Source organism: Diceros bicornis, chromosome 34 (genome assembly GCF_020826845.1).
Source record: "Diceros bicornis minor isolate mBicDic1 chromosome 34, mDicBic1.mat.cur, whole genome shotgun sequence".
In the NCBI taxonomy this organism is placed as follows: domain Eukaryota; kingdom Metazoa; phylum Chordata; class Mammalia; order Perissodactyla; family Rhinocerotidae; genus Diceros; species Diceros bicornis.
The window spans coordinates 30,618,719-30,633,719 of NC_080773.1; the positions used below are offsets into that span (position 1 = coordinate 30,618,719).

General features: G+C 34.2%; 1 protein-coding gene across 1 annotated transcript in view; it reads left to right on the forward strand.

Annotated features, from left to right (window-relative positions):
- Positions 1 to 15,001, forward strand: part of LOC131397312 (zinc finger protein 208-like) — a 649,542-nt gene that overhangs the window by 298,396 nt on the left and 336,145 nt on the right. The window contains 1 exon segment of the mRNA XM_058530105.1: positions 5,368 to 5,944. Coding sequence (XP_058386088.1) covers positions 5,368 to 5,944 — 577 coding nt within the window.

The window sequence follows — 15,001 nt, forward strand, 5'->3', positions numbered from 1 at the left end:
TGTTTTGGGAAGAACTGTTTCGTGGAAAGGATTTGTGAGAAGCCTAGGTTTGTTTCCATTGCTGCCACAGAGGGTCATCTCTTGCCTGACTCTTATCATGGTCCTAAATCCTCTAAGGATTCTCCTTCTGCCCCAGTGATAATCCATCACATTCACAGTGAAAGCCAAAGTCCTCCCCTCGGTCTCTGAGGGCCTGCTTGATGTCCATTGCCTTGGGGACCTGGAAAAATCTATGAACATTTCTGAGGAACTCTATGTTAAGTCATTTTTTATGTTCTGTCTTTACTTCATGTAATAAATTTGTGAGGGGAGTGGTGTGGGTACTGGGTTTTGTGCAGAAATCACAGGAGCATTGGGACAGATGTCATAAGTTTTCTGCTGTATAATTTCCGATCTATGGAGACTTCAAACATGTCCCTAAATAGTTCAGATGTGGTAATGTTATTGCAGCACAAAGCACCACCCTAAAATAAGGAAATGTAATCCTCTATTTCATTTCAAAATTTCCTTTTCCTTGTGTGAACTAACATGAAAAATATCAAATCTATAAGCCCCAATTCCTCAATGGTAAAATAATTTAATGTATCTATTTACCTTGTAGAATTATTAAATAAATTAATGCCATGGGGGAGCTTAGAACAGTGCCCATCTTATATTAATGTTTGAATTATTCTTTGATTTATTAATAACTATAATTTTATAATGTCATCTTGTTTAGGATGAAGCTTCCCAGGACTGCATCCTATAAGTTTTCACTTTCTGATTAGTTCTATGTCAAATTCATCCATGATTTTAGATTAAAAAGTTCTGATATAACATGTTCAAATGTACACATTTAGTAAGTAATGTGTTAGATTATCAGTAGGAACTCCATATTTATGAAAATCTTTGGTTGAGAAATTTAAGTTTAATTCAGGCAAAAGTAGTCATTATGTTTTTCCTCAAATTTCCACAATATCTATCTGAATCATGGTATAATTTAATCCCAAATGTTCATTTTATGTATCAGTGATTTTCTGCATATTTTACAACTTTCAGATTGTTCTCTTATTTAGAAATGAAGGGTTTTTTTTTTACTTCTAAAGAATGGATTACAGCTGTTCCATCTTGTGTAAGAATAGCAGCAATATATTAATAATATAATAAATTTCTGTAGTGTCTTTTACATGCTTATTCATTCAGATTTTTCAGTAGCACTTTCATGAATGATTATAATGCCTTTTCCTGTGAAATGTTCCTGCTATATAACACATGCCAGTGATTGAAAATGCTAGCTCTTCATGGTCCCACAGTCGCGGTTGAAACTTAGTTATATAGAGGGATTCATTTTTAACAGTACATCTTTATTTTATTTAAAATTTTGGAGGCTAAATTTTCTCATAATCCTATTTTCAAATTCCATAGCAATGTGCTTTCTTTCCTATACTAGGTTCCTCAAAATTAGTTAATTGTGTTTTTTTAACCTATATGTTATGAATGTGAATAGTAGTTAACTCAGTACCATTAGGACAATGTGGAGTTTACTTCAAAGATGAATCAGCCACATGTCTTTTGCCAATATAGTTATATATGTGTTTGTCTGTATAATTATTATCCCTACTCTCTTTATGAATGATCTGATTTATTTCTTTTCTTGGTTAATTATCAATGGTTGTTTTATTCTGTCTAGGTGAGTAGCCATGGAAATAGTCTTAACTTCACATTTAATTAACGATGAATTTATATTCTGTTTGTGTGAAATAAACACTTTTTTAATTAAAGGTAATTTTTGAAAAGTTTTATAACTATCACTTTAGGCATTTTTTTATGTTTAATTGTGGTAAAATAAACATGACGAAAAATTTACCATCTTAACTATTTTTTTCAAAGATGGTTCTCCATCTGTTTATTTATTTATTTATTTTTTTGAGGAAGATTGGCCCTGAGCTAACATCTATTGTCAATCTTTTTCTTTTTCCTCCACAAAAACCTAGTAGATAGTTCTATGTCATAGTTGTAGATCCTTCTAGTTGGTCTATGAGGGACGCCACCTCAGCATGGCTTGATGAGCAGTGGGTAGGTCCATGCCCAGGATCCAAACCGGCAAATCCCAGGTCACCAAAGCAGAGTACATGACCTTAACCACTACACCACCAGGCCAGCCTCCCATCTTAACCATTTTTACCTGTACATGTCAGTAGTGTTAAGTATATTCACATTGTTGTACCACTGATCTCTGGGAATTTTTGTCTTGCAAAGCTGACTCAATATCCATTAAACAACTACTTCCTCATTTCCCTCTGCCCAAAGCTCCTGGCAACTACCTTCCACTTTTTTTCTTTGAGGTTGATTATATTATATTACTTACATAAGTGGAATCACATGCACCTCATATGGAAATTCTTTCTCTTTATGCGTCATGCATTTCACTTATAATGTGCTCAATATTTATCCATGTTGCATCATGTGAAAGATCTGTTTCTTTTTCAAGGTTGAATTATAATCTATTGTATGTATATGCTACCCTTTCTTTATCCATTCTTTTTTCCATGGACACTTGGCTTGCTTCCACCTGTTATTGATTTGGTGAATAATGCTAGAATGTACCTAGGTGTACAAATAACTTCTGCAGATCCTGCTTTGAATTATTTTACATGTATACCCGGAAGTTGGATGGCTAGATCATATAATCATTCTATTTTTAATTTTATGAGAACTCTCTATGCTGTTTTTGATGGTGGTTTCCCCATTTTATGTTTCCACCAACTGTACATAAGTGTTCCACTTTCTCCATATCCTTGCAAACACTTGATGTTTTGTTTCCTTTTTTTCTTAACTTAATAGTGGTCGTCCCAATGGGTGTGAGGTGATACATCATTGTGGGTTTGATTTGTATTTTTCTAATGATTAGTGATTTTGAGCACCTTTCAAATGTTTTTGTCCGTTTGTATATCATCTTTGGATTAATGTCTATTCAATGCTGTGCCCATTTATTAACTGTTCTGTTTTTTGATGTTATTGATTAGTAGAGTTCTTTATATATTCTGGATAATAATTACTTATCAGATATACATTTTGCAAATTTTTCTCTCATTCCACAGGTAGTCTTTTCACCCCACTGATTGTTGCTTTTAACGTGCACAAGTATTTGCATTTGATGTAATCCCAATCGAAATTTTTGCTTTTGTTGCTTGTGCCTTTGGCATCATAAACAAGAAATAATTGCCAAATTGAATGTCATGGAAATTTTTCCCTATGTTTTCTTCTACTGGATATACATTTATAGGTTTTGTGTTTAATTTTTTAGTCTGTTATTGAGTTAATATTTGTATGTGTTGTTAGATATGGGTCCAGATTTATTATTTTGCATTTGAACATCCAATTTTCCCAACATTGTTTATTTGAGAGACTTTACTTGCCCCATTGTGTGGTATAGGCACCCTTATTGAAGGTCGTTTGACCATATATATGAGGGCTTATACTGCACTCTCTATTTTGTTCCATTATTCTATGTCTGTTTTTATGTCTGTATTAAATTTTTTGATAACCACAGCTTTGTAATATATTTTAAAATCAGGAAGTGTGATTTCTCCAACTTTACACTTTCTGTACAAGATTGTTTTGGATATTTGGTGTCCTGTAACATTCCATATAAATTTTAAGATGAGCTTTTCTATTTTGTCAAATTTGTCATTAGGATTTTGATAGAAATTGTTTTGAACCTGTAGAATACCTCAGATAGTATTGACAGCTTAACAATATTAAGTGTTACAGTCCAAGAACGTCAGATTTGTTTCCATTTATTTATTTCTTCTCTAATTACCTCCAGCAATATTTTATAATTTTCATCATACAAGTGTTTTACCTCCTTCATTAAGTTAACTCCTAAGTATTTTATTCTCTTTGATGGTATTGTAAATGTAACTATATTATTAATTTCTTTTTTAGATTATTCCATGTTACTATATAGGAATATAACTAGTTTTTATGTGTTAATTTCGTATCCTGCATTTTGCTCAATTTGTTTAGGAGTTCTAAGGTTTTTTAAATGTGGATACCTTAGGGTTTTCCACTTATAAGACCCTGTCTTCTGTCAATGGAAATCATTTTACTTCTTCCTTTCTGATTTAAATGTCTGTGATTCCTTTACTTGTCTAATTATTCTGCTTAGGATATCCAATTCTATGTCAAATAAAAGTGGTGAGAGTGAACATCCTTGTGTTTCCAGATTATAGAAAAAAATCTTTCAGTCTTCCACTATTGAATATGATGTTAACTCTGGGCTTTTCATATGTGACTTGATTATGTTTAGATAGTCTCCTTTAATCCCGAGTTTGAGTGTTATTTTCATGGAGTGTTGAATATTGTCAGTTTATTTCTCTGCATCATTTGATAAGATCAGGGCTTTTGATCTTAATTCCATTAATGTGGTCTTACATATTTTGTTTTCCATATGTTGAAACACTTTTGGATTCCAGGAATAATTCCTACTTTTTTTGTGGTATATAATCCTTTAACGTGTTTTTGAAAACAGTTTGCTAATATTATATTGAGGACTTTGCATCAATGTCCATTACAGATATTTGGTTGTAGTTTATTTATTTTTTTTAGTTTGTAGTGTCTTTTTTTTGGTTTTGATAATTGGTAATTCTGACCTCATAGAAAGTGTTTTGATACTTTCTGTCTTCTTCACTCTTTGGAAACGTTTGTGGACAAATGGTGTTAATTTTTCCTTAAATGTTGCAAAAATTATCCAGTGAATTCATCTAGTCCAGAGCTTTTCTGTGTTGAGAGTTTTCTTTTAAATTACAATTATATTCTAGGTACTAGTTGTAAGTTTGTATTTTTTTAATTCCTTCATGCTAAAGTATAAATATCCTGGAAATTCATACATTTTCCCCTAGTTGTGTAATTTATTTGTGTATAATTGTTCTTTACAGCCTCTTACAATTACGTTCGTTTCTGTGGTATCACTTATAATGTCCCTGCTTTCATTGATGATTTTATTTGTCTTCTCTCTTTTATTCTTAATCTAGCTAAGGGTTTGTCAGTTTTGTATAAAATTATAAACTATATTCACTGAGGGTAGTAAGTAACATAATTTGTTATTTGATATCTTTCAGCTGTGTCATCTCATGTCACCCATGGTTTATTTTCAAATGGTATTATACATCAGAGGATCCCTATTGGAGTAAAGACTTACAAAAGTACTGAATGTGGCAAAGCTTTTAACCAGTCTGCAAAACTTATGCAACATCAGAGTATTCATACTCAGGGGGAATCCTACAAATGTAGTAAATGTGGGAAAGTCTTTAGTAAATCATCAACTCTAAGTAGACACAAGAAAATCCACAGTGGAAAGAAAACTTACAAATGTAATGCATGTGACAAAGCCTTTAACCAGTGCTCAGAACTTAATAAACATCAAAGAATTCATACTGGAGAGAAACCTTATAAATGTAATAAATGTGGGAAAGCCTTTAACCAGTGCTCAAACCTTACTCAACATCAGAGAATTCATACTGGAGAGAAACCTTACAAATGTAAAGAATGTGGCAAAGCCTTTAACAGGAGCTACAGCCTTACTCAACATCAGAGAACTCATACTGTAGAGAAACCTTATAAATGTAAAGCGTGTGGCAAAGCCTTTAACCAGTGCTCAAACCTTGCTCAACATCAGAGAATTCATACTGGAGAGAAATCTTATAAATGTAAAGAATGTGGCAAAGCCTTTAACCAGTGCTCAAACCTTGCTCATCATCAGAGAATACATAGTGGAGTGAAACCATACAAATGTAAAGAATGTGGCAAAGCCTTTTACTGGAGATATAGCCTTATTCAACATCAGAGAGTACATACTGGAGAGAAACCTTACAAATGTAATGAATGTGGAAAGACCTTTCTCCAAAATATACAGTTTAGAAAACACCAGAGAGTTCATACTGGGGAAAAAAACTTTAAAGATGTAAAAATATGATAGAGTATTTAATCAAACATAAAATCTAAATAAATATCAAAACTCATACTAAAAAGTAGTTTGTCAATAATACTTTTCAGGTTTTACTCTAAATCATATTTATTATACAGAATAATCCAATGTTAAAACTCTTAGATGATTTATTTGTTAGTATGCCTCAAAGGTTCAAGGGGATGAATTTTTGGACAGATATACTTATTTTTAGTGTATCCTTTTTTGTATTGACAGTAGCTGTGATTTTTTGAAAAGCACATATTAATTACATAATTAAACTATCAAATTATTTCATGCCATGCTTTTATTCCTAGTTTGAATGTAAAATCATGTCATTGATTGTTGCTGCCTCAATGATATGAGAGACTTCTATATTAGGTAGGATTCATCATATCCGCTTTTCCATGGAGGATTAAGGATGCTATTGTACAATCTATGATGAAAATCTAAATGGAGAAGCTGTTTGTGGTTGACTGACAACATTGATATGAGTCACCATTAAGTAACTGTTCAGGGTGTCCTTCTTTGTATTAAGACAGAGGAACATTCTGAATTTTAAATAGTTTTACCTATTGCTCTTTAAGGATAAAAAACTGGAAGTTCATTAAAATCCTGATGTATCTTTGTATAGCAATAGATCAAATTCATGAAAATTAGTTGACATGGTTGAAATAAAGTAATCATCACAGATATCTGAGCAAAGTATAGCCATTTCCTAAAAGGACATAAAATTAACGTACATCCATGTTTACTAGATAATTAGCCTCTGTCTTGGAAACCATAGGAAGCACAAATCTCAGATCATTATATCAGAGGAATAAGAATGCTCTTCAAAGCTTGTAATCTATGTTTTGACTAAGGATCATACAGTGGATTGTGAAATGCTTTATTTAGACTGTGTGAACTTAATATATTTTAATTAAATTGAATGGTTTTTAATATATTAAAATTGACATTTAATAAATAAAATATTATCCCGCCACCAACATGAACCTATGATACTTCCTTCAAGATTGTAGGTAATGATGGTTTCAATAAAGTTTTTGCTAATGCAGTGAAATAACATTGCTAGTAACCTCTTTTCCTAGTAACCTTATACCTCAAATAATTTGAGATTTTATTTCCTATAAATTATATATTGTATCTTTTCCTCTTTTTGTAACTACTGGGACATTATAATGGTTATAACAAAGATTATATAGGAACATTCTAGATAGTTTACCTAAACTACTCTATGATACTTCTGCTTTGGCATCCATTTTGTGTAGCCAAGCATCCTGCAGGGGCCTTGAACTCACACTAGCACCTGCCGTGAGCACATGCCCTGTAGAACAGTCTCCAAAGTCACAAGCAAATGTAAGTTCCTGATATTATGCCACCAGCAGCCCTTGTGATCAACAGTCTCACTGCCTACCAAAGGCTTCTCCCTTTGTACCCCTTATATGAGACCTCCACAGAGCTCACCAAAACTCCATCATTTTGGTTTGAATTGGCCAATTTGGACTTAGTCCTGGAACCCCAAAACACTGCTCTCATAGACCCTAATAAACGCCTGGGCCCCAGGTACTGCCACTCTTCCTGTCTGCATCTTGTCTAGGCCTCCCCTTAATGTGGGCACTTACTGCCTGTCATGTACTTTGTCCAGGACCTGTGAGTATTAAATTTGTTTACTTAAATTTCCCTTGTGGTCTCTTGTTGAATTTCAGCTCAACATCCATCCCGTGGGGTCTCTACATAACAAATGTTACTTTAACAAAGTTACAACAAGTATAATTAGCAGCCATACTTTTGGAATTCTGAGTCACTATTTATAAAATTTGACCCTATATTTTTCTTTGTATGTGATCTTTTTTTGGCCTACAAACACAAGCAGATTTTCTTGGTTTTGATATACATTGAATGCAGTATATAAATACATTAAGCTAATTATGTACTTTATGAGTAAGAGAACTAAGGAGGAAAAAATGTGGGTGTGTACGTGTGCACATCTTCAGAATGAAAGGAAAATACTAGATCAAACAAGTAATTTCAAAATTGTGGGTGATTTACTAACAAGCTAGAAACTAGAGATTTGTTTGCAAATCTATTTTGTCTACTTTACAATGAATTCATTTCTCCCAAATCTCATGACTCCTGGCTGGAAATCTCCCCATGCAAATCCTGGCTTTCTTACTGTCTATTAATCTTTTAAGACTTACTATATGATTTATTTGTTCCAAAGATCATGAAATGATGGCCTGCTCCAAGATGGTAAGTATGGTTTCTATTAAATTTAATGATGCTCAGAAGTTGACTTGAAGATGACAGTAATTTGACAGTATAGTAGGGTAATTTTGTGTAATTAATAAATTTCATTTATTCCTTCTATATTGGAGAAGAACATCATTTATGTCAACGTTTCTTTAGTTATTTTTTCTTCATTTCCTATAAGTGGTATCAACAAAGTTATTCACTTTACTGTGACAATTTGCTCAGGTGAAAACTAGAGACTTTGTAAGCCATGGTGATATTTTGACATTTATATGAAGTGAACTAACAGGACAGTAATGGGTGTGTAATGCATACTCTATCATTAGAAGAAAAATATTCCAATAGGAGTGAAGTTGTAGCTTCTAGTAAGAGATGGAAAATGTATATGATGAAGAATTGAATGATTCTGCCTGTGGGGAGGACACCAGTTTTCTGGCTGAACAACTGACACAGAATTTAAAGGAAAATATATTTGTTTCATTTCCTAATTATCTGCACTTCTTCTGTTTCTCCTCAATGTCTTTCCAGCTACATATGCATCACACCATTGTCCTTCTTTGCCTTTGTCATGGCTACAGTGTTCTCACTGCTCTCCCCACCTCATGTTATCCAGCAGGCTTTGTGGGTTTGGATAAGTGGTTTGGAATTTTTCTAATGTGATGAGCAATGAATTTTGTCAGAAGCATTTGACAACATCAAATGCAACATTCTGATCACTTAATTGAGATAAGAGGGAAGTAATGTCAATGGGCCAGAGGATTAATTCAGGCAATTGGCACTGAGGAAGATATGAAGACAGATAAAATATGATGATGGTATCCTTCTTAGAGAAGAAGGTAAGACCTATTGAAAGCAAATATGGAGAGCTCCTTTGAAATGTGGGGAGGGAGCTTCCTTTAATCACTCCAAGGTCCTAGGCAGGCACTGGTGGCATCATCTGATGTACAAGTGTGACGGAGATGGGGACTTGGCAAATGTGATGGGTTTCTGAGGATCATGGAAGTCAGATTCAGTCCTTATGAGTTAAATGAAGCCCTGGGCAGTACTGAGAACCAGATAGTGTTGGGAGAAAAAGATTATTGTACTTTCCCATTCTTAGATCAGTGACAGTGGAGGGAGAGCGGGTGTTGGATGAAGAAAACTTTGTGGATATAGCTTTAAAACATCACATGGCAGCATAGATGTTGGAGATGAAAAAGTTTTCTGGACACTGTAATAGGTAGGATCAGTATGAAATGTGCTGTAGTTCCACACAACCCTAGTCTTCCCAAGGGTATAATCCCAACATAGGTTAGATACATTGTAGAGGAATGACCTCACATGGAAGCTGACCTACAGGTATTGTATAGTTTATCTTATGAACACAATGAATAGACAGAAGCTCAGGAGGAAGTGTAAATCTGATATGACATCAGATTTTTTTTGAAGCCACTCATTTTTTATTTAGGAAAATCCATCTGCCCCAGGCACTTCTCTTTACACATAATTGATGAGAACTCTATCATATGGCCATTCTAAGGAAAAACATATTTCTGTAGCAAAGGTGAACACGTGAGAAGATTGTGGGGAATGGCTATTGTTACCTGAATTCTTTCACAATATCTGACACAAAGGCCATCATTTTTAATAACACTGGAAAATGGTGTTATAAAAAACCCCTCAAATTTAGAATATGCTTAATTCAGATGCACAAGAATTTCATCATGCGCATAGAAGGAATGCATATTCTTTATACGTGGGCATGAAGAGCTGGTTAAACCTATATTTATGATTTTATGGTGAAAATTATCATGGACATAATGATAGAATGCTATATTCAACCGCCTTATCGTATATAAAATCTAGTAATGTTTTGTCACATCTGTTTCATATCTTGATGGACTACTTAAATAAATTGCAATTTGTTTCATGTTGGATTATTTTGATGCAAGAACGTGAGGACAAGTGGTGTATGTGGGAGGTGATCCCAGGGAGCACAAAGAAGGCAGTGATGGAAGTGAGATATGAAAGAGGAAGAAGCCAAGAAAGTCTACATCTAGAGTCAGATTACTTTTGTTTGTATATTTGTACATATATTTCTCTGTGTGTGTATTTTTGGGTCCCAACACTAATGTCACTACAAGCAAAGAGTGTTTCCAGAAGTGACTTCCCTGATGATGATGCAGGGATGAACTCTGACTTAGATATTGTAGCGGCTGTCAAATTTAGCATGTGTCAGAATCACCTGGAGGACTTGAAAAATCACAGATTGCTGGGCACACCCCCATGTTACTGTTTCTGGACCACAGCCCCCAGTTTTTCTTTCTTACAAGATCTCAGTGGATGCCAAAGAGGCCTGTCCAGGGGACTCACTTTTTGAATCAATGCCCAGGGAAACTTTTATGGTTGTCTTCTCCAGTAAGGATAGTAGCCCTTAGGAATGCAGTCAGATACACAGATGACCATGAATAGTTTTAAATGGAATCTGGTCTTGGTTATCTAGATGTCAAGGTGGGCTCAGGTGTAGACTTGGCTTCTCTTGTGTTTTTGCCTTGGGAGCCTGAGCTCTATACCTGGTCCATAGTGGTCAGTTAAATATCCACTCAGGGTATATGTGTGTGGCCTGTGCTGGAACTCATGTCTCAAGTTTCAGACTTTGAAATCCTGTTCTGTATGAAGACTTCTGGATGATCCATTGAGTGTTGAAGAGAGGAGAGATTCCAAGAACAGTTCTCCTTTTAAAAGGGCATTTTACTTGAATTACTTCTGTTGCTGTGAAGTACCCAGGTTCAAACCCTGACTGTACCAAGATTTAGTTGAGTCCCTAAACGTTCTTTTAACTAAATTACTTATGTCAATCAAAAGAGAATACTATTATTCCTAACACATAGAATTGTAAACATTAAGTTCATTAAAATAGATATAACATTAATAACAGTGGGCAATACATTGTAAGCACTATATAAATAAATACAGCAGACTTTGGTGAATATATTAGATTTTATTTTTCATGGACAAGGTAGCCCACAACTCATATATCCATGCTGAATCCTCAATTTTAAATGTAACTACTAAACTTGGAAAATGGCATCTGTACATTTGAACATTGGAATGATCTTCCTCATCCAGATTTTCTTTGGAATCCTAAAGAATTTCTCACTCTTTTTTGTTGTTGTTATTAATTGATTTTAGGTGATTTTTCTTTTCTTTTTTTTTTTTTCGGTGTTGTGGTAACATTGGTTTATAACATTATACAGATTTCAGCTGTACATCATTATATTTTGATTTCTGTGTAGATTAAATCTTGTTCATCACCCGAAGACTAATTACAATCCAACAACATACACATGTGCCTAATCACCCCTTTCACCTGCCTCCTTCCCCCCTTCCCATCTGATAACCACCAATCCAATCTCTGTCCCTATGTGTTTGCTGTTGTTTTTATCTTCTATTTATGAGTGAGATCATATAGTATTTGACTACCTCTCTCTTACTTATTTCACTTAGCATAATAATCACAAGGTCCATACATGTCACAAATGGCCAGATTTCATCCTTTTGTATGGCTGAGTAGTATTCAGCCATATTGTGTATATATATCACATCTTCTTTATCCATTCATCCCTTGATGGGCACCTAGGTTGCTTCCAATTCTTGACTATTGTGAATAATGCCACAGTGAAGATAGGGGTGGTGCATATATCTTTACATATTTGTGTTTTCATGTTCTTTGGATAAATACCCAGCAGTGGAACAGCTGGATCATATAGTAGTTCTGTTCTTAATTTTTTGAGGAATCTACATACTGTTTTCCATAGTGGTTGCATTAGTTTGCACTCCCACCAGCAGTGTTTGAGAGTTCCCTTTTCTCCACATCCTCTCCAACACCCATTATTTTATGTCTTGTTAATTATAGCCATTCTGACAGGTGTGGGGTGATATTTCATTATAGTTTTGGTTTGCATTTCCCTGATAATTAGTGTTGAACATCTTTTCATGTGCCTGTTGGCAATCTGTATACCTTTGGAGAAATGTCTGTTCAGATCTTTTGCCCAGTTTTTAATTGAGTTGTTAGGGTTTTTTTTTTTGTTGTTGTTGAGATGTATGAGTTCTCTATACATTTTGGATATTAACCCCATATCAGATATATGGTTTGCAAATATTGTCCGCCAATTGTTAGGTTCTTTTCATTTTGTTGAATGGTTTCCTTTGCTGTGCAAAAGCATTTTAGTTTGACGAAGTGCCATTTGTTTACTTTTGCTTTTGTTGCTCTTGCCTCAGGATACGATCCAACAAAATATTGCTAAGACCAATGTCAAAGAGTTCACTACCTGTGTTTCCTTCTATGAGTGTAATGGGTTCAGGTCTTACATTTAAGTCTTTAATCTATTTTGAATTTATTTTTGCATATGGTTTAAGAAAGTGCTTCAGTTTCATTCTTTTGCATATATGTGTCTTTTTCCCAGCACCATTTATTTTTTTATTTTTTTAATTTTTTGTTTATTGCAGTAACATTGGTTTATAACATTGTATAAATTTCAGCTGTACATCATTATACTTCTATTTCTGCATGGATTACATCATGTTCACCACCCAAATACTAATTACAACCCGTCACCACACACATGTGCCGAATTATCCCTTTCGCCCTCCTCCCTCCCCCCTTCCCCTCTGGTAACCACCAATCCAATCTCTGTCTCTATGTGTTTGTTTATTGTTGTTATTATCTACTACTTAACGAAGGAAATCATACCGTATTTGACCTTCTCCCTCCGACTTATTTCACTTTGCATAACACCCTCAATGTCCATCCATGTTGTCACAAATGGCTGGATTTCATCATTTCTTATGGCTGAGTAGTATTCCATTGTGTATATATAACACATCTTCTTTATCCATTCGTCCCTTGATGGGCACTTACGTTGCTTCTAAGTCTTGGCTATTGTGAATAACGCTGCAATGAACACAGGGGTGCTTGTATCTTTATGCATTGGTGTTTTCAAGTTCTTTGGATACATACCCAGCAGTGGAATAGCTGGATCATATGGTAGTTCTATCCTTGATTTTTTGAGGAATGTCCATACTGTTTTCCATAGTGGCTGCACCAGTTTGCACTGCATTTATTGAAGAGACTTTTTCACCATTGTATATTCTTCTTTGTTGTAGATTAATTGACCATATATGTGTGGGTTTATTTCTGATCTCTCTACTCTGTTCTGTTGATCTTTTTGCATGTTTTTCTGCCAGTACCATACTGTTTTGATTACACTGACTTTGTAGTATAGCTTGAAGTCAGGGAGCATGATGCATCCAGCTTTGTTCTTCTTTCTCAAGATTGTTTGGCTATTTAGGGTCTTTTGCGGTTCCATACAAATTTTAGGATTATTTGTTCTAGTTATCTAAAAAATGCCAATGGTATTTTAATAGGGATTACATTGAATCAGTAGATGCTTTGGGTAGTACTGACATTTTAACAATATTAATTCTTCCAATCCATGATCACAGAATATCTTTTCATCTATATGTGTCATCCTCAATTTCTTTCCTCAGTGTCTTATAGTTTTCAGTATACATGTCTTTTACCTTCTTGGTTAAATGTATTTCTAGGAACTTTATTCTTTTTGATGTAATTGTAAATGGGATTAATTTCTTAATTTTTCTGATAGTTCATTGTTAGTGTGTAGAAACACAATTGATTTCTGTATATTTGTTTTGCATCCTGCAACTTGACTGAATTCATTTATTAGTTATAATGTTTTTTTGGAGGAGTCTTTATGTTTTTCTCTATAGTATCATCTCATCTTCAAATAGTGACAGTTTTACTACTTCCTTTCCAATTTGGATGTCTCTCATTTCTTTTTCTTTTCTGATTTCTCTAACTAGGACTTCCAACACTATGTTGAATCAAAGTAGTGAGAGCGGACATTCTTCTATTGTTCCTGGTCTTAGAGGAAAAGCTTTCAACTTTACACTATTGATTATTATGTTAGGTGTGGGTTTGCCACATGTGATCTTTTTTATGTTGAGGTATGTTCTCTTTATACCCATTTTGTTTCAAGGTTTTTATCATAATGGATGTCAAATTTTGTGAAATGATTTTTATACATGTATTGAAATAATAATGCAGTTTTTGTCCTTTCTTTTGTTAATGTGGTATATCATGTTAAATGATTTGAAGCATTTTTGAATCTTTGGAATAAACCCCATTTGACCATGGTATATGATTTTCTGATGCATTGTGGAATTAATCTTGCTAATATTTTGTTGAGGACTTTTGCATCTATGTTCATCAGGGATATTGGCCTGTAAGTGCTTTCTTTTTGTAATGTCTTTTTCTGGTTTGTTAATAGGGTAATGTTGGCCTCATAGAATAAGTTTGGGAGATATCCTTCCTCTTCAAATTTTTTGAATAGTTTGAGGAGGATGTGTATTAACTTGTCTTTAAATATTGGGTAGAATTCACATGTGAAGCCATCTGGTCCTGGACTTTTGTTTGTTGGGTGGGCGTTTATCTTTTAATATGGGATATTGTATCTTCCAAGATATACCTGGACATGGGATTTTGAAGATAGTTCCATAAAAATGGTTAACATGTTTGATAGTCATTCAAGAAACTGTGGTGCAGAATATTGGCCCTGAATTGTAATGCAATTGACCAGGATTGAATCTAGGGGAACAATTGGGTTTAACTATGACAAGCATTGGAGGCCAAGTTGTGAATAGAGGGAGGAATCCCTGACAAGGAGTATCAGTGAGGAAACAGAAGCTTAGAGCCCCAAATCATTAGGTCTTCAAGCAGATATATCCTAAATATGCTCCCAT